General features: G+C 37.2%; 2 protein-coding genes across 9 annotated transcripts in view; both read right to left on the bottom strand.

Moving 5' to 3' along the window:
• Positions 1–1,531: 1,531 nt before the first annotated feature.
• On the bottom strand, positions 1,532–9,077 carry LOC132117965 (src-like-adapter 2). 2 transcript variants are annotated; one of them, XM_059527369.1, is made up of 8 exons: positions 7,979–9,077; positions 5,933–6,074; positions 4,836–4,935; positions 4,669–4,755; positions 4,275–4,378; positions 3,091–3,240; positions 2,486–2,618; positions 1,532–2,111 (listed from the first exon to the last, which is right to left on the bottom strand). In XM_059527369.1, exons 2-8 carry the CDS (start codon positions 6,021–6,023, stop codon positions 1,979–1,981), a joined length of 798 nt encoding a protein of 265 aa, XP_059383352.1. In that variant the 5' UTR covers positions 6,024–6,074; positions 7,979–9,077; the 3' UTR covers positions 1,532–1,978. The 2 variants fall into 2 exon arrangements, with proteins under 2 accessions (XP_059383352.1, XP_059383354.1); XM_059527371.1 differs by having other exon boundaries at positions 2,486–2,615; positions 7,979–9,074.
• Positions 9,078–11,078: 2,001 nt separating this feature from the next.
• The window catches only part of LOC132117966 (protein NDRG3-like), a 43,633-nt gene continuing 33,961 nt past the window's right edge, over positions 11,079–20,750 (bottom strand). For 2 of the 7 annotated variants that reach the window (XM_059527372.1, XM_059527375.1), the window contains 3 exons: positions 20,336–20,353; positions 15,745–15,783; positions 11,079–12,529 (listed from right to left, as the gene is read on the bottom strand). In XM_059527372.1, the coding sequence (XP_059383355.1) occupies positions 12,354–12,529; positions 15,745–15,783; positions 20,336–20,353 (233 nt within the window). In that variant the 3' untranslated portion in view covers positions 11,079–12,353. Of the gene's footprint in view, positions 12,530–15,744; positions 15,784–18,751; positions 18,995–20,335; positions 20,354–20,750 lie in introns of those variants that run through there. The other 5 variants (XM_059527373.1, XM_059527378.1, XM_059527374.1 and 2 more) reach the window with 4 other exon arrangements.

A 20,750-nucleotide genomic window follows, 5' to 3' on the forward strand; every position in this document is an offset into this window, starting at 1 on the left:
GGGAAGACGTGTTGTTTCCAGAAATATATTTTGTTACACTGGTAGAAATTCTCTTCACATCCTGATAGCGTTCATGAATTGAAGTGATCCGTGGCAAGGTTCGTCCAAACGCTCGATTCGGTCCGATTGCAATGATATGATTTGCATGCTAATGTAGCTAGCTGAGCCAGAGCTAGACAGTGAGTTTAGACGGTGTTGAAAAAATAAGAAAAGCTAAAGCCAAAATACAAAGACTTGACAAAACAGACAAACATCAGGAAAAAAGAAAGTGTTTTTGCAAAATGGTGGATTTCACCAATGTGTTAGTTTCAATCGATGTGATGAACTTGCTGCGTTTCTTCTCAACAGGTAGGCTAAACTTCAAATTAAGTGTTTTTTTATATATGTTGGCCCCTTTACTGACAGTAGCCTACATTTTTCCGTTGAGGCATGCCTTCACTTTTATAAACCCCAAGACGAGCGAAAGGGGTGCAATCTGTTGATTTATGACCGAAACCTACACACTTTTTGAGACATTAAAGTGTGCTTGTGCCAACCTTCTTTGAAACATTTCTTGGTTTGATAATATATCTTATTGACATTAGTGTCTAAACGCTTTTATTGGAACGGTATAGTATTTTTTTCTGCAGTACATACACAGCCTTTGGATGGCACCGCAGAGTAACAGCTCTACCTGTATCATCAAACATGCAGCCTGGCAAGATTATATAAAATGGAAATCTTTAGTTCAAAGTTGTGTGGAGGAGAAACTGGTTTGATGTAACTGATAGAAATCCTTGAACTTCTCAAATCAATTCTCGTTTTTAATAGCTAAAGCCATATGTTTTGACGACTCAGTGCTACACTAAGGTTGTTGAAGAACATAGCTGGTATGAATATGGCCCTGCACACTGAGAGCAGACCACACGCAGACATGCACAACCCTTCACTTCCTGCTGCTCAAGACTGTGGTTCTTTTCTAAACAATAGGTGCAAATACTGACAGGAAACACCTCATTCAAGATGCTTTTGTCAGCTTCTAGAAATACAAAGTGGCCTTGTTTTTTCTCAAGTTTATTTAAAAGAACATTACTGATGTCCATAAGTCACAAGAAACCGTTAACCCAAAAATAATAACAGTGATATTTTCTCACCTTAAAATGACCAAACCTGTATGCCTTTGAACACCAAAGAAGATCTTTTAAAGAATGTTGAAAACCAAACAACTGCGATTCCCATTGACTTCCATATTTATAAACCAGACAATTAAAGTCAATGGGAACTGAAACCATTTGGTAATCAACTTTCTTCACAAGATCTTCTTTTGTGTTCCACAGAAGAATCTCAAACAGGTTTGGAATGACAATTTTCATTTTTGGGACTTTATCGTCTCTTTAAGCAACAGGTATAGATTTACAAAGTCACACAACATTTATGTTCCAAGTCATAAATATGTATTTTGTTTGGAATTTTCAAAAAAAAATGACATCAAACTCCGTTACCATTAATAAAGCTTCTTTGAAGCTTCTTTCAATCTCTGATTGTGATCACATTTGTATTAAGCTTGACTGATAAATTTCCAGTAAGTGTGTGTGGAGTGGAAATGGATGTGTGTGCCACCCAGCTGTGTTCCCCCTCCCACTCGCACACTCCTCTGTCGTTCTTTCCTTCAGTCGTTTTCTCTTTTATGTCCGCCAGGAGCGCGTCCACACAGGAAACTGTGACATCTTTGTCTCTAGCACCCACTCTGGAAGAACAGCAATGAGTCAGTGCACGCGTCTGGGAACTTCATCCGACGCCGCTTTCGCTCTTACACAGTTTTTACGCAGAAATTCACGAATGAAAAAAGACGCTAAGATGCGTTTTGGTTAATTTTCCGGGTCACGGAAAAAAAAAAAGAGTTTCTAGGTTTCTGTGAAGTGTTTTATCCCATATCACGGCATCAAGAGTCCAAAGTCATTCAAACACTCGTCCTCCAAGTTTGGCGTCAGTCTTCTACTCATGTGTCCCAGAGCTGACAGCAGTCCTCACATTCCTCCGTCATGTAGAGGTACGAGTTAATGGCCTCCTTCAGGCCTTCGCTCACCACCGAGTCCTCTGCACCCTCTTTGCTCTGCCCGAAGATCATGGAGCTGTGAAGAAAACTCGTTTAGAAACTGCTCTACTAGTTTTTGAAAAGTCGAGGTGTTTCATTAAAGAGATAGTTCACCAAAAATGTAAAATCTGTCCTTTTCTCACCCTCAAGTTGTTCCAAACCTGTACGAATTCCTTTCTTCTGTTGAACACAAAAGCTATTTTGAAGAATGAAACTAAACATTTGATGGTAGCCAATGACAAAGTCAATGGCAACTATCTTCAAAATATATTTTGTGTTAAACAGATGGGGGGAAAAAAACTCATACAGGTTTGGAACAACTTGAGGGTAAGTAAATGATGAGCAAATTTTCATATTGGGTGACGTGTTGAAAGTCACTTTATTTTGGGTGACTGGATGCATTTGACGCACCTGTCAACATCTTTCCAGTTTATAGTAGGCCTCTTCACGGCAATCGGAGGCGGGCCGGTTACCACAGGAACGTTGTTGGATCCAATGATGAAGCATGGCTCCCCCAGAGTACAGCACAGCCCGTCCGAAACTTCTGAGGGACGGTTCACAATTAAACTCCGGCCACAACACTTACACTCATTTCTGAACGTTCAGCAAAAATATGTTTATTTTAAAATGTTGCTGTGTGGTAGCTAATGAGTTTTGGGTGATTGCCAGTACTTTTTACATCTTTTGACAGCGCACTACATAATTAACTTCATTTGTTTGGTTTCTGATGATACACCAGTGGCCTTTGACAACTGACACTGGATTGAGCATAAAGTTTGTTAGCTGTAGAATTACCCTATTCATAGCAAATATTTTATCCATTATTTATTCCACCACTGAAAATGATCTAGAATAAAACTGGCATGGCGTCCACCTCTCTACATGATTTAAACATCTCCTCAAATCTATTAGTCAGTACCATGCTTCTCATTAGCATCAAGCACAAACCCAGCAACATCACATGCCATCACTGGGTGCCAGTAATGAGTTACTGCTGTGTGTGTGTGTGTGTGTACCTGAATAGTGTGCAACCAGGTCTGAGAGTGTCCTGAAGGTGAGACCAGGAGAGATGTAGACCCAGCCGTTCTCGATGCAGCTGATGCGGTAGTGTTTGACAGAAGCGCGTTCTTGCGAGCTGCTCCTACGCACTGACAGAGTGTGGTTACCTGAGAAAAAAAAAAAACACATATACATCAATACTGGTTTGTTCTGGGTTGTTTCTTGGGTGTTGCTATGCAAAGAACATTATGACTGACTTAAGCCTAGCATGAGTTTAAGCACTCTCCAAAAACTCTTATAATCAGTAAAGCTGTCCATACATGGTCCGGTCAATGAATCTCTTACATCACATATACATCTGCACTTTGTTGTTTATGATTAGAGAATCCACTTGAGAGCTGAATTCAGTCAGCAAGCATGTGCACCAAACAAAAACTAATCTGGATGCCTCTGATTGGCCATTGCATTCATAAGCTCAACACACTTGTGTGTGATTGGTTATAATGCACAGCACTGTAAAAACGAATTAAAGCTGATCTAAATTTAATGCTGTGGTCAACACTTTTAATTTCATTTTAGTTTTATTCACGACTGCCATAAAGGATTTGTGTGTGTGTGTGTGTGTGTGTGTGTGTGTGTGTGTGTGTGTTGACATTGTTTCTACAAGCGGAAACTGAGGATAGTGCGGATATTACATCACTGACAAAAACTGGAATTTCTCTGGATTTACAAATCCTTGGGAACTTTTGGGATAACAAATATACAACTGCATGAAATATATAATCCCAGTGTGCAAGTAGTGTTTGGATATTTTATTACTTACATATTGTGCCTTTAACAATCTATTAACAATGACTTTTGCCTTAATAAACTCCTAATTTGCTGCTTATTAATAGTTAGTAAGGTAGATGTTAAGTTTAGGTGTAGGGATGCAGAATGTGGTCATGCACAATATATGCCTTTTAAGCACTAAAAAAAAGGCCAGTATGTTAATAATAGGCATGCTAATAAAATCAAGTAGTTAACATTGAGAATTGTTCCCTATACTTAAGTGTTTCTAAAATCAACGATTAATCGATTTAATGATAATTAGATTAATCACAGCAATTTGTTGCAAATAGCTGTTAAAGTGGTAAGTGGCTTAGCAACTCGTAGAAAAACAATAATTCTAGCAATGTAACTAGCATTAGCAGACAGGTACCTGGGTAGGTCTCGCTCTCTCTGATAAGGAAGGATCCGGGCTGATTATGGGGGAGCATCAGCAGTTCCTCTGCTTTCTGTTTGCTGAGACCCACAAACTGCCACCTGTACGAACACACACACACAGATGAGTGACAGAGCTGAGGGAAAAGTAGTAGGTAGAGTCAGAGCATCATGTGATGAGTGAGTGATCAGCAGGGTCATTGTGCGTACAGTACGTCCCCGTGAGCCCACTCTACAGAAACTAAAACTGTCTTCATCACCGCCTCTGGAGGAATAACGGTGATGTCACTTATGGAACACACTCCACCAGACCACCTGACCGTGGGTGTGATGTCATGATGTATTGTACTCATACTCTAAACCAATAGAAAGAGGCGCTTTTCAAGGTTTACCTGTTGTACACTTTGGCGGTGTAATTGCTGGGGATGTAGCTCTCATTTCCCGTGGCTGATGAACTGACTTTCCACCACTCTCCCTCACTGTAACACACGTTATATCATCAGATAATCAGCCGATCAGGCTATGATGAGGGGCCACTTTGCAACAGCAGTACACTTACTCTGACAAAATGTTGAGTCTCTCTCCTACTCTGATGGCGCAGTCACCTGGTCCTCTGGACGGATAGTCGTACAGGGACACCACCACGAATCTACCGCTGTCTGTACACAGATCACAACATCACCTTGAGGCCAGCTGGTTTACCATGTTATAATATACTAAGAGAGCTCCTCAACAAGCCACAGGATTAAAAATGCATTTTAAAACAAAGTTGTCTTAACATTTATAGTGAAAATTACATGTGCGATTTATCATTTAATTTAGTTTTAATGCACATAATTTAACAGTATATGTTTTATTATTATTATTATTATTATTTTTGATAAGTTAAAATATGAGCCACCTTACAGTTGATGGTGGAAAACCACTAAATGGACTTTGCATCAGATTTAGCATTTTAATTTTAGTTAAAAGTAATTAAGTTTGAGCTTTTTTCATTCTTTATTAGTGTCTTTTTAAGTGTCCATCTAGTTTTATTATTTAGTTTGAGTTATTTTAGCACACAAACCAAATGAAAATGTATATTTCATTCCATGGATTGCTTTTATGGTTTCAGTTTTAGTTAATGATAATAACACCATTATAATTTTGTTTGAAATCAAATATTTTATTGATCTAGCACTGGTTCCTACATTTTAAATGAGATTTTTTTTATCATGCGTGTATGACCCTGTGCAAGTCTTTAAACTGTATGAGTATTATTATGGTGGTTATCAGTACATTTAAATGTACAAATCAGATTTTAGTAGTTCAAGTGATTGAACTGATGTATTCATATTTTATCAGTTCATAAAATATACAGCTGCCATTCTGTAATACCTAAGAACTAATAATAATACCCAAGTCATATTTTTGACAGTGAAATTCTGGCAAACTCAGCTGTCATTTTTTTTAACAATACATTTAACAAGGTATTTTTACAGATTATCCTTCAGATTAAATTCTTAAGTATGAGCGCTAGTAAAGCCAATAAAAAGTCAATAAAACATTGCTAGTGAATCCATATGCACATCTGGATGAGCTTCACTATTAGACTTCTTTGCGATTAGTGCTGTATTTCTAAAATCACCGTGTGCAGATATAAAGTGCTGAACTCACCCATGGTCAGGGGTTCAGTGCTTTCCTCCGTGTCCAAGAGAAGAGCATGTGCGCTGGATCCACGCGGGTCTTTACTGGGACGACTGCCCATGGCCGACTGCTCTGGAGAGTTCAGGCACACAGTGCTGATGGGAACCACAATCTAAAAATAATAAAAAAACAATCAAATCTGATGTAGAGTTTGATCATGCCAGGGCTTTCTGTTGTCACACTTTGACCATAAGGAGGAAGGATGCTGACAAACCACTTGTGTACTTTGATGAAAAACTTTCCATCCGCACTTTCAGTATCACGCACTTATTTACCTTGGGTAAAAAAGGAGTTGCTGTTCTAAAAATAGATCTGGTAAACGCTGAGAACATTCTACTATTTTCTATCATGCTGTTACATCACAGCAGTACAAGCCGCAGTTATTTAAGCAGCACACGTGCGCCTGAGTAATAGACATATAGAGCAAAATCAACAGATTAAAATGATTCAGTATGCAAATAACAGGTCAAATATTACTAGCTTGGATAAAACCATTATATAATGTGACTCATATTCTCATATGACTCTGATGAAGTCTTCCATTGCCTTCCCACGGGGTCGATATGAAATATGATCACTGTAAACATTTTAAAGGAAATCAGCTGGTTTGATGACTTGATAGTCTGATCAAAACAAGCTACATATTTTCCAAGAACATTTATGCGTAATGGTTTTTTCATGTGCTAAAATAGCATCAAGACATATATCTACCTTCTTTAGTATTTCTGAATCTATAATCTTATTGCATGTTATTACATTGTAATAACACTATTACATTGTAATAACCCTGTAATGGCTGCTATTAATAAGTTAATAATTGCAATAAACACACATGATGTCTCCAAGGCTGTGATTTCAACACTGTCATAAGCCTAATGTTCGATTAGTATTCATTAGTGATCTCAGAGGGACATTTTTCCATATCATATTGTAATGCAGTGGCATGGGCCCCACAGCTATATGAGATTATTATGAAGCAGATGGTCAGTTGGAGAAACAGATGGGTCTCACTAGGTTATCAAGGTCTCCACGTCCAAATTATAGACCTCATACAACGGATACCAAAATAATTCATGCGCAACTGATTAAAATGTGCTACATATGAACACGGCTTTACTGGAGTATATCATTCAGGCTCGATCACACGCAAACTAACTAACCCACAGCTAAACAAAAGCCATTTAAAGATATATAAACATTTCTGAATAATGTTTAACATATTTCATAGGTGCACTTTTATTTAAAAAAATAAAAAAAAAACTTGTAGATTATTAGAGATCGTTGTAGATTATTGGAGTACATTTTACAGGATATCAGTGCTTCTACTTCAAAATTTAAATCCAGTGTTACTTGCTGTTTCTTTGAAATCGTTTGTGAAATGTACTTGCAATTTCTGAGTAAAAAATTTTTTCTCGGTGTTAGAGATAAGGCACATTTGGTCAGAGATTAGAGCAAGGTTACTAACTTCCTGTTGCGACTAGGGCACTGAATGTCTTTTTCCTCAATTCTTAAGCTATTTAATACGCCTTTAAGAGTTCTCAAGTCTGAATTATAAACTTGTTGCTAGAAAGGTTGATAAAAGTTTCGAAAGTTTCATACCAAACACATTTTAATAATCATAGCAAACACATTTCACAACAAAAACGTCTTTGAAATGCCTTTGAAGCAAGCGCACGCTTTTCAAGCTGATTCTGACTTTGATTCAAGCTTCAAGATTACGACTTTGAAGTTTAGAGCTCCTTGTTTCAACATTACACACACATATATACTTTCAGACACAGTATTTTAAAATATTTTCCTGAAGTAAATGTTAAAATTGTTGCCAGTCTTTATCCCAACCACAAATAGTATTTTAATTACTATAAATATTATATATTCACACATGAACATTAAACATTGCTTTGTATTACAATATTGTGCAAGGTTCTTTCGATAAACCTCCGAAATGTATAAAAGCTCACAGCACTCTGCAAAAAGACCTTAAAGAGAGAAATTTGGACAAAGTCTCTTACTCACCTCATGGTCTTCAGGCCTGCAATGATGACAATCCTTATTTGTGAGCACAATCCTTATCTGCTTATGAACGTGCAACAGCCTGAAAACTCAGATAGCCAAGTTAGACAACTATTTGGAGTGATTTCAGTAAAGATCAAAGGCTTGTTTTCTTGAGGAGCTGAGAAGTTGAGCTCAGTTTCAGGTGAAGTGTCACTGCGGGATGCTGTTGTGGTTGTGTCAGTGCTTTAGCATTGCACACAGAGGCAGGCAGCTTTATTTACTTGTAGTTTCCTGTGACGAACAGGTCTAACTGTCACTCCTTTGCTGACGCACAGATGCCTGACAGAGAGAACAGACTGGAGAAGGTGTTTTGAAAGCTCAAACTGTACTAATACACAACACAGATGTTAGTGGAGATGTCATGATGTCATGGGCTCACTGATGCAGTAATACAGACGCCAACGGAAGCAGCTTCAGAAATTTCAGGAAGGTTTCAGAAAGGTTCAGAAACGGTCTAGTGCTAGTTTTAATTTCACATATTCCCAAATGCACCAAAACCAATCGCCACAGCAATAACTGCCATGGAAACTAAATCATCAGATCAGATCCTGGTATAGCTGCAAAACAAGTCTTGTTGCAAATCATGAGAGCTCATTAACATTTTATACTCTGGTTGCAAAAAACAAACATACAAACAAACACACACAAAAAGACAGAGATGCACAATTTGCACCGTTTCACAGAAATTTGCATGTTAAGGTACGTTTACGCAACAATGACAGTGAAAAAAAAAACACAGAAAAACTTTTCTTTTTGTTTTTGAAAATATTTGCGTACAGACCGCAATGCCGTTAATATGATCCCCATTCACAAGGATCCGTGAAAATTTCTAAAAACGCTGTATTATGCATGCCTGGCCAGTAGATGGCGATGACACTGTAACGAAAAACACTACACACCTGTGCACTAGGGCTGTCAAAATGGCTAAAAAAACTAAATTTGAATTTTGTACTTAAATATTAGCAATGTATTCAAATTTAAAAGCCATTATTTCAGTTTGGGGCAAAATATGTGTTCTGTGAGAATGGCTTGGTTTCAGTTTTCAGTAAACAAGATCTTCTCCTCACTGATGTTTTCTTTTTCTGAAATATTTTGAATGAACAATACAGCAGCGCAGTATCTAGTGGGTTCAACTGGATACGCTAACATAAACATTAAAATGAAATGACACTTAGATCGCGTCCCATGCGCCACTGATAAGGCTGCCTTAACGCACACCTAAAACTCATATGCAACGTGTTTTTGCATTCAAATTTAAGTGTGCATTAAGGCAGTCTTATCAGGGTTTTTATTTTAAATTTGATGAATATTCGGAATTCTAATTATTATTTGACATCCCAGCTGCACACATACCTATAGACTGAACACATACTATGAACGCACATGACGACAGTTTTCACAAGTTCGCAGAATCTTGCAGTTTAAAAGTTTTCACTTTACACAAGTTTGCACTTTCAGGCTCCCAAAACACCATTGCCATTTAGATGAATGGCCCAAATGCATACATTGTTTGCTGTTTTCATTTGAAAATGGTGTTCGTTAAAGTGATATCACTGAAGATGTTCCATTGCTAATTTCCATGACAAATGGACTGAGTTAATTATACTCGTAGTAGGCCGTCATCCTACCAGGTTACCAAAGTTCACCATGTGCCAATTTCAGACAAGAAGCAAATCAGCAAGTCTGTACGGTAAGTGAAAATGAAAAACATGTAAGTTGTGTTTGATCTAGTTTAATGATTTTGCACATCAGATGGAAAGACGACACAAATCTCTTATCGACTGATCCTTTCTACTGAGGTCAATGTTGTGTTAAGTACTGCGTATGCCACAGTTTCTATAAATAGCTTTCAGATCTGTCATCTCTGACCACATGCAATCAATACAACCTTTAAGCTGGCTTTTGATCGGAAACTTTCACAGCTGGCTGATGTGACAGAAAAACTGTGATGTGTAGTGCACAGAATTGCATGTTGATCAGCTGAATACCAGTGCATGAAGTGCTTTTTGGGTCACATTATACTTTGTTTTTCCCTGAGGTACAATTATATTAGTTAAGGCTTTATTGTCCCCAAAACATGATTTAGTATTCTTTGACTGTTATCTTCATTCTCTCAGCTCTACAAAGGCACCCAAAAATTAACTCGCTGTTATTTGCTCAATCTCATGTCATTTCACAACTAGTATGACTTTCTTTCACAGAACACAAAAGAAGATATGAAGTGGTTTTTCAGGCAATTCTAAAAAGTTTTTTTTTTCCACCTTCAGTCTTTGAGTCTTTTCAGTTTTATAATCAGATAAAGTGTTCATATAAGATTCCCCAGATGTTAGACTTTATTCCTAAAATAATATATTCAATATTACTTTTTTTCTCTTTTTACCCCACTGTATTTTTAATGGAGTGAAAAAATATCCAAAATCCCCAGTGTATTTATTTATGCATTTAGCAGACGCTTTTTTCCAATTTTTCCTAACATGTGTTCCCTGGGATTCAAACCCCCAACCTTGCGCTTGCTAACGCAATGCTCTACCACTTGAGCTACAGGAATAGTGTAGAAAACACTATGTCAAAAAAAACAAACAAAAAAAAAACTAACAGACAGACAAAGTTCAGATTTATGTTCTGGAAATTTAAGCAAATACAACTGTTATCTGAACAGGCTACAGATCTTAGCTTCAGTTACTGGTGGTTTTGGTGTAGTTCATCTCCCAAGCACAGGCTGTGAAAAATAATTTACATGAACTTGGTTATTAGGGGTTTCTGGTCTTAAACTCTCCATGTAAACAGAATCAGATTGATTAAATTCAATCAAACTGAATTAACCATTTGAAGAAATATCTTAACAATTAATATAATATAAATAAAAGTCTATAGTACACTTTAGATAGGGACATGTTAATCATTAGATTTTATTCTAGAAAGACTAAAAATGGCATACAACTATTAAATGAATCATGTGCATTCACAAACGTAAAATTTCACAAATCTCATCATACAAAAAGTACACTACCCATGAAGTGTCTTGCGTAAATATCAACGTACCAAATAAAGACAGATACCATTTTAATTTACAACTACTTTATTTCAATATTCGTACAAATCAATACACTCAGCAGGTAGTATGCAGTACAGCGCCCTCTAAATGCTTGAGGACAAAGCACAAGGCATTATCACAAACTCACTCAAGGCAGTGGTACAGTCAGCAATCAACAGGGAATTGCCATCCACTGAACTAATAAGGACCAAGAACAATAAAACTATAGAAACTAACAGAGGTTACTGGAACATCAAAGAATGAAGAATCTTAAGCCAAAAGCATACCGATCATTTACCAGTTACTAGTGTACAGTGCCTTTAGAGGAATCATGCTGTTTTATACCTCTAGGGTAAATACAACTGTTATCTGAACAGGCTACAGATCTTATCTTCAGTCACTGGTGGTTTTGGTGTAGTTCATCTCCCAAGCACAGGCTGTGAAAAATCATTTACATGAACTTAAGTGCAAATCTACGCAGAGTATTGGTTATTAGGGGTATCTGGTCTAAAACTCTCCATGTAAACAGAATCAGATTGATTAAATTCAATCAAATTGAATTAACCATTTAAAGAAATATCTTAACATAATAATAACATAATAATATAAATGTCTATTGTACACTTTAAATAGGGACATGCTAATCATTAGATTTTATTCTAGAAAGGCTATGAATAGCAGACAGTCCATTAAAATCATACCATAATAGCCAATGACAAAGTGAGAGCAGTAGAAACCCTCTAAAAGAGCCAGAAATCAGTCTAGAAAATGAAGCACTGAAGAAACAATTAAAGGAAGAGGAAATTAATTAGTTTGGTCATCTCTGTAGAAAACACAAGGGGCAGGAAGACCTTACAGAGAGTAAGAGAGGGGACGAAAACTCTCCCGCTACAGACGAGAATACCCTCCAAAATGTTCAATATATAACAGCCTCCAGCAAAATATACACAAGAGAAGCACATCGAGAGTGAAAATTAATTTCCAATGGATGACAAATATAAAAGAAAGGAGTAGTAAAGTACTAAGCCAAACAAATTCAAGGTAAAAACATCAGCAAAAGATTAGTATGCTTGCATGCAGTGGAAAGATATTCCAATATGTAAAATACATGGTTTACGAGACATCAAACAATGCATCCCTTCATTAGACCAGCTCTTCCTGGCCACAAGAGGAAAAAAAAATGGAATGAAAGACAAAGACGGAGTGGAAACAAAACCCTAAGGTATAAAGAAAGCCGCCTGAGGAGCAGAGGTTCAACAAGCAGATGATCCCAGATCAAATGGTGGCTTGGTTCTGGGTGCTTTAGCAGGACACCTCCATGGTTTGCGGTCTGTTCTGGTTGTCGTAGACAGGGCCGCCGGTGGCGCCCTCCATCTGTGAACTGGTATGTGTGCGGCTGCGTGAGCTGTCCGCCGAACCCATGCTGGAGGCAGAGTGAGTGCGAGATCGAGCCAATCGGGTCATACTGGCAGTGGGCACTGAGAGAGACAAGAGAGAAATCGAATGGAGGTGAAAACATGTACGCACTAATGCTGCTGCTGCTGCTGTTTTGACTGAGGCATGACTGTTGGGACAATCCTGAGTGAGGGGTATGTGCTTCACAGGATAGCCAGTTTTGCACTCTCAGCATTCGGATCCAAACATATGAAGATCCAGGAGAGGGAGAATAATGAAGTCTCCTCAAACTGAGCGACTCCAGCACATCTGCACACTGCTTAACTAAAGCTGGACTGACTGAATTATGATGGCAATTTGGCTTATGGTTAATGAGAATAGTAAGCTGAATCCCAATTCACATACTTCTGAAAGTATGCACACCATTGACTGAGATTTGCTGCAAAATGGATTGAGACAAATTCAATCAAATTCTGTTTCAATTAAATTCTGAGGTTTATGGATAAAAGGCCATTAAATTAAATACTGCCACAGAGAGAGAATTTGTTTCATATGTTTCAGACTGATTCAAACCTTTAACTATTTCCCTGCCAAACACAGAATTTACTGTTTTCACTGTTATATACTCGATTGCGCCATTACGCATCTTCTGATTGAGTCTAGAATTGTCCCGATCAAAAACACAGGCGAGGAAGACAGAAATGAGCGATCTCGTATAGAAGTATATGCATATGAAAAATAATGCGATTGTCAACAAAAACAGCATATAAATGTAAACGGCCTAATGTTTCAGAGTAAAATATCAATCCAGGAAGCGGTAAAGGTCTGTGCAAGCTTTGAAAGTGCTGACGGAAGCCATCCACTGCATCTTTGCTTTGATCATCATACTGAATGTGATCCAGATGTAGTTTTTGATAAAAATGCGATTTTCTCAGCCTTTTGCAAATTTTTTTTTTATGAGTCTTACCTACATTCAAGTGTTGATGAAAAAAGAAGGCTTGAAGTTAAAATAAAACCGATTTAGTTTAAAAGTGGTCTGTTCTTTATTTTGATGTATTGCATGTGCATATATTTATACAACAATGTATTCTGGGGGCCATGAAATTGTAGTGAAAATCATCAAAAATGCAGGTGGTATCTTTTCAAAGAGATAACTTGCTTATTTTATGCATGATGCATTTATTTGATCCACTAAAAAGTACTGTTATTTATTATACTGTAAAAGTACTGTTATAAAAATACTGTCTCAAAGTTATTTTTGTTTATTAACTAAACTACACTAGTTGTATGTAATTTCTTTTATTCGCATTACAGAAATATCTCACAAATAACACTATTGGGATGCTTTCACTTGGTTCAGGTCTTGGTCTGATCCAGAGTTTGATTGGTCCCCCTTCCCCTGTCCCCACTGATGTGTTCACACAGTAGTTTTCGGTTCTAAACCATGATACAATTGCATCATCAGAGTGGCAACTGTTTAGCCTGTTGCCAGGTATTAGTCTCCAAAGTGCCACCACAAAATGGCACATGCGTCTATTTGTTCCGTCTGTAATGTAAAGGTTCAAAAGAATGTGGGAGTCAATTCCTGCGAGCTGAAAGGAGAAATAAATTCTCTCTGCTTGCAGTGCATCAGTCACGCTTGTCAGGAAAGCAAATGAGTAAATAAATACACAGATATATCTCATTAATAGTGGTTCACTTCAGTGTTTTAATACGATTGCTTACTTTAGCACTTTTTAGGTGAACTCTGGTATGGTTCATTATCCAAAACAAACCAAACTCTAAAGTCAAATGAACCCGGGTGCACACCAAATGTTAGTGAGAAAACCCCCTTTGAGACACTACTATCACTACTTTTGCACTGCAGTTTGTGACCTTGTCTTGTATATTATTTATGTATTATACAGGATGAAAAGTCTGAAAATTGGGATTCAGCCATAGCCCAAAGTATACTTCACTTTTTACACCTGCGCGAGGGACAGAGTACAGTGCATGTGACATGAATTGTGCCATCAGAATAGTATGCGCACCACCTGATTTTTGCAACAACAACATGCCCTCAAGAGAGCTTAGCTTTGGTTTAAAAGAGTTAAAAAATATTTTATCGGTCATAATATACAGGGAAAAATAGAGCAGACACGCCATGGATGAAGCTTTAAAGAGCACATTTGTCGACTTTGCACACAACATTAAATGTAGTATACTTTGAAAGGCTACGCATTCAACTGTACTCATATGCTAGCATAGGTGAACAAAAACGAAGTATACTTGGGGCTCAAGAGCGAATTCTTTTCTTAATGCTGCAGGGATGGTGCATTTTTGTAGGCCAACATGGAAGTAACATCACCATGGTTCGCTTGACAAATCCAATAGGATTTTTCCTTTGGCTTTTGGATTATTGCAGAAAATAAGCTCTATGACTAACAAATGTTCATGATTCTTACACATTTTCTTCATCAAGATGTTCTTCACAAACTTGAACACCATGAAAACAACTGGCAGAGGTAAAGCTAAAGTTGGGCTATAGCAAACTTCATAGTTTCATGACTTCAACGTCACCACCAATAAAATTTCAACAACTGTTTCAATCTTTAAAATTTGAGTTGTAATCGTTTGCAAGAGCTATTTTAAAAAACCAGGTTATAAATGCGGACTAGTTAGTAAATGAGTTGACCATTTTATGACCAAATTATGGGTGGTGTATTGTAGATATTGTAATCTATGGAAATATATATTTATTTATTACTTGTGTTAACCACAGACATAGTTTCAGGCATTTAATCAAAAGCCCATTCAAAAGCCCCATTGATATTGGGACAATGATAATGCCAACTGGTTTCTGGGTTTAAGCACTTATTCCTGCATTACTCCATTAATAAATCTCTGAATCCTGGGGTGACACAACCGCCCCACTTGGACACTGCAGTCATTATTCTCCCATAAAGGAAAGATAATCCTCTGGTGAGGATCAAGCGCAAATTTATTTTTACCATTGCAGCAAAATGAATAGTCAACTTCAGTGCAGAATATGGCATGCAAAGTACAGTTATGTTTCTATGCAAGTCATAAAAAGAATATAATAAGATCTGTTGGACAAATTTACATTCTCTCAGACTAATAATATACAAACAGACAAGATATGTCCATTTTCCATGCTTTACACGCCGTGATGCAGACAAAAAGACATTGGTATGTATGTGATTGGGATGGGAGGGACAAAGACAGACAGACAGGAAGCATGGGAGGTTGAGATGACAAGCTTAGGCTCAGCTAAAGGTTCTGGTTGATCTCATGATACCTGATTCGCTGTTCAGGTGGCTGAGTAGCACATGAGGGACTGTTTGCATTGGATGTAAGGGTCAAGAAGGAAGAAAGGGGAAAGGGAAAGGAGGAAAAAGATGGGACAGAGGAAAGGGAGAGATTATTTGATAGTACTTTCTAAAAGAGGGAGGATAGAGAAAAGGAAAGATTAAGCAGAAGCTACAGGAGAACACGCAAGGATAGTAGGGGACAGTAGACCAGGTGATGGGAATAGCCTTGACTGTAAGTTAATGGTCTAAATTATTCAAAATGCAAGTGGCAGCCAGTGGCAAAGTGAACTTTTTCTTTGTTTTTTTTTGGCTGGCTATGGTTCTCTTTTTGACATAACAGATTTAAGGGGAATATCCTTAAAGCCCGTCGATCACGGTCGACAAGTCGATCTTGGAAGCATTTTAAGTCGATTGCGAAGAGTTTTCAAAATCAGACAAAAAAAATATTTCTATTCATTATTATTTATTAATTTAAAATGTGTGAGCCTATTGTGTGTAGTAAATGGTGTCTAGGGGAGGGAGAGGGGTATATCTGTCCAATCAAATAGCCTATAGTTTACATATAATGTCTGTAAAACAACCGCCTTCTTTATACTTTCGCCTGGCACCGCAGCGCGAGCCTCCGCTGACTGCACGCGCACCTCCCAAAACAGATGAGGCATTTATACTTGACACAACTGTTTTAGACTGAAAACCAGACCATACAAGTAATTTAGACGCGCAAACTGGGTGCCGGTGTGATGAGATGTACCAATAATATCCATCTGCTCGGGCAGATTCGGCTCAAAGTCATAATATATTGTATGCTAGTTTCACTAACCTAAGTATTTTCATTTTGAAGTGTTTGGAATATGTTTTAAAAGGGAAAGTGAAACAGTACATTATTGGCTTAGGCCTGTAATTGACTGATTATTGTGATTATATATATGAGTAATATGCCTGTGGAAATACTTAATGTTGTATTACTGTTGAAAATGTTGAATTATAGTTGACAGTTTGTATAGTTAAATAAATATTTTGCTAGTGACTAACAGGCAACAGAGAATGTAAAAGTATAACTTAATTGTGGCCTTGTTTTTTCATAATTTTTTGCAAGTGGTAGATCTTGGTTTACATTTGGACTTTGTATGTGATCTTAGGCTTGAAAAGGTTGGTGACCACTGCCTCAAAGTGTCAAGGATATTCACTACTAATCAAACATGTGGATGGAGAAGACAAAAACCCAAACCATTAAATAGTAGTCTTGGTTAATATAATTTTAAGACCGTGGTGAAAGAGTTAACATTTGAAAGTATAGAGAAAGTGAGAGAAGCTCTCTAGAAGGGAAACGGTCTTCTGGGATAGTCCCTCACTAGAGCGTTCACTTGTGGGTTTGTTAAAGATGAAACACACCCAAAACAGAAACAAAGAACAGAACAAAAAAAGACTGACAAACACACTTAACCGACTCGAAACACAAGGTGGAAATTACCGGATACCCTACCTCTACTGAAATACAAATGTCAATGAATCAGCCAATGATCATTATGCTCTGCTAATGACTCATTCTGCATACACTAATATTTCCACCGAGACAAAAGAAGAATCACAATCATATACAATATGTTAGGTGCTTTTTTTGTCTAAACCTACAATTTAAAAAGTCTGCACTAACAAATACTTTACTGTATAATGAAAAAAGGATGATTAATAAGTACAGAAGTACCTAATTTCTAATCTATTTGTTAATCGGCAACATGTAGAACAGGGTTTCTTTGTCAATGAGTAGGAAGTTCTGTGTTTTTTTCTGTTTTTTTTTTTGTACAAAAATAGACATCATAAAATAAACCAAAAAAATAAAAAAAACTGATATCTTACAATCAACCTTTCAAACATTTTGGGTGTAAAAATGCACTGTTGCAACGGATTATGAATTGTAATAGTTGATCATTACTGTAATTCTACCAAATGCATTGCTTTTAAAATTCATAAACTGTAAATATAAAAACCTATAGTCTGCTGTTTTAGTCAATATACACTCAGTGACCACTTTATTTGGTACACCTTGCTAGTACAGGCTTGGACACCTTTTTGCCTTCAGAACTGCCTTAATTCTTTGAGTCATAGATTCAACAAGGTGTTGGAAACATTCCTCAGAGATTATTTTGGTCCATATTGACATGATAGCATCACACAGTTGCTGCAGATTTGTCGGCTGCACATTCATGATGCGAATCTCCCGTTCCACCACATCCCAAAGCTGCTTTACTGGATTAAGATCTGGTAACTGTGGAGGCCATTTGAGTAAAGTGAACTCATTGTCCTGTTCAAGAAACCAGTCTGAGATGATTTGAGCTTTGTGACCGTCAGAAACAATACTCAGGTAGGCTGTGGTGTTTATTAAACGGTGCTCAATTGGTAGCACCCGGTGTGGTCATCTGCTGCTGTACCCAATCTGCTTCAGGGTTCGACGTGTTGTGTGTTCAGAGATGGTGTTCTGCATACCTTGGTTGTAACTAGTGGTTATTTGAGTTACTGTTGCCTTTCTATCATCTCTAACCAGTCTGCCAATTCTCCTCTGACCTCTGACATCAACAAGGCATTTTCGTCCACACAACTGGCGCTCACTGGATTTTTTTTATTTTTTGGACCATTCTCTGTAAACCCTAGAGATGGTTGTGTGTGAAAATCCCAGTAGATCAGCAGTTTTTGAAATAGCCCGTCTGGCACCAACAACCATTCCACGTTCAGAGTCACTTAAATCCCCTTTCTTCCCCATTCTGATGCTCGGTTTGAACTTCAAGTCATCTTCACCACATCTAAATGCCTAAATGCATTGAGTTGCTGCTATGTGATTCGATGATTAGCAATTTGTGTTACCAAGCAATTGAACAGGTATACCTAATAAAGTGGCAGGTGAGCGTACATATATTAAATAGTTAATACCATGAATTGTAAAAAAAAAAAAAAAAAAAACCTTAAAATTTGAGAACACTTTATTTCAAGACCTATGAAGTCAGAGCCATTTTTAAACTTCTAACCCTTATAAATAACACCACAGCAGAACCAAAGTGTTTTTGATTACATTCTGAATTAAATGGTCTAGATGGCACAAATCTTACATTGTGTGTGTGTGTGTGTGTGTGTGTGTGTGTGTGTGTGTGCGCGTGTTTCTGTTAGGGAGGGCTGTATTTTTCAGAAGAGAAACAAGAATAGACTTACAAAAAGATCAACAGATCTCAGGATTAGATTATTGACCTATGGAGGAGGAATGTGACAAATCACATTAAAATGTGAGCATTTTCAAATGAGTCAAGCTGCTTTCGATCACATTCCTCACACTCTCAGAGCACACAAAATAACAAGTGACCGTTGCTAGTGTAATTGTGTTGAGTAAGTCAGAAACACTTCCTGGAATGTCAGAACAACAGCTTAACATGGGTACACTAAAAATTTGGGTTGATTAAGATTTTTGATTACTGTTAAGATGACTACTTCTATTCTATTCAGGATGCATTAAACTGATCAAATGTGTCAGTTAAGACATTTAAAATGCTATAAAATAGTTCTAATTCAAATAAATGCTATTCTATTTAAAAAATCCTGGAAAAAAACGGAACATGGTTCCCACAAACATTTTAAGAAACAGCTGTTTTCAACATTAATAATAAGAAACGCTATTTAAGCAGCAAATCAGCATATAAGAATGATTTTTGAAGTATCATGTGACACTGAAGATAGGAGTAATGATGCTGAAAATTGAAGAAATTACATTTTAAAACATTAAAATCAAATCAGTTCTTATTAAATATTTCACAATATTACAGAATCTACTTTATGTTTGATCAAATAAATGAAGCCTTGGTGAGCATAAGAGACTTATTTCCAAAACATACTTAAAAATCTTAGCAGCCCCAAACTTTTGATCAGTAGTGTACTTAATTCAGGAAGAGATGCATTCATGACTCTGAACTTTGACTTCCTTTTCTTGGTAAATTTTTTAAATGGCTAATAAAGTCTAAAATATTGCTGCTGTTGTGGCAGGCACTAATTGTAACTACAATTCACATATGTAATACATAGCTGTAAATGCCACTAGTGTACTGGTGACTTTGTGTTAAAACCCTCAGTAGTGAATGCATATTTAAAAAGCCCAAAATGATGTTTAACAAAGGGGAGGATTTTAAGAGAGCTGTTGGGATTCTTTATAGACAAACTTGCCAAAACTTGCAATAATTCAGTGCTGAAAGTGGTTTAGAAATCCCAAGTGATTGGGATCCGTTGCACCAATAGAAATCACACACATTTAAATACAATCAAACACACACATTTCATTTAATGATTATATTATGTAATAAGAGGCTACTCTGAAAATAACCATATAAACATTAGAGCTGAATGAAGCTGAGGCCTTGGATACAGATTCATGGAGGTGTGAGGTATTACAGCAATAAAGTTTACATGCTATTCAAACCTCTTTTCAGTCAAAGGATCTTTAGATTAGGGCAAGAGAGATATTTATCCTGAAGATCAGAGAGGATCTGTCACACAGGGCTCATGCCACACAGCATGCTCTTAGAGGAAGACTAGTGTACTTACACGCTGAAGAACGCAGCACTGCACAGCCACACAGGAGATAAATCATATGTTAGTGCAGCGGGTTGCTGATCTGAAACCTGCTTAACTCAAGAATACTGGCTTGATGCTTGGAGTAATAAAGCCAGATCAGCAGTGGATGAATTACAGTTCTTTTCAAGATTCCTAACATCTGATGCCTTGTGTTCTTGCTTTGAACAGGCAGTTTTCTCTCTCACACCTACACCCATCAATGTGTCATATTCCTGCTGCTGTTTTAGATGTTTGAGTTGTGTGAGAATTTATGACGTACATTATTAAACCACCGCAGACATACAGCATGCAAGTCGTTGATCAACATGACAAAGCTGACATCTCTCTAACAACAAGATGCTTTCAGACAAAAATGCAAACAAGAGACCAAATTCATATAAAAAGT

The sequence above is a fragment of the Carassius carassius genome, chromosome 37 (genome assembly GCF_963082965.1).
Source record: "Carassius carassius chromosome 37, fCarCar2.1, whole genome shotgun sequence".
Lineage (NCBI taxonomy): Eukaryota > Metazoa > Chordata > Actinopteri > Cypriniformes > Cyprinidae > Carassius > Carassius carassius.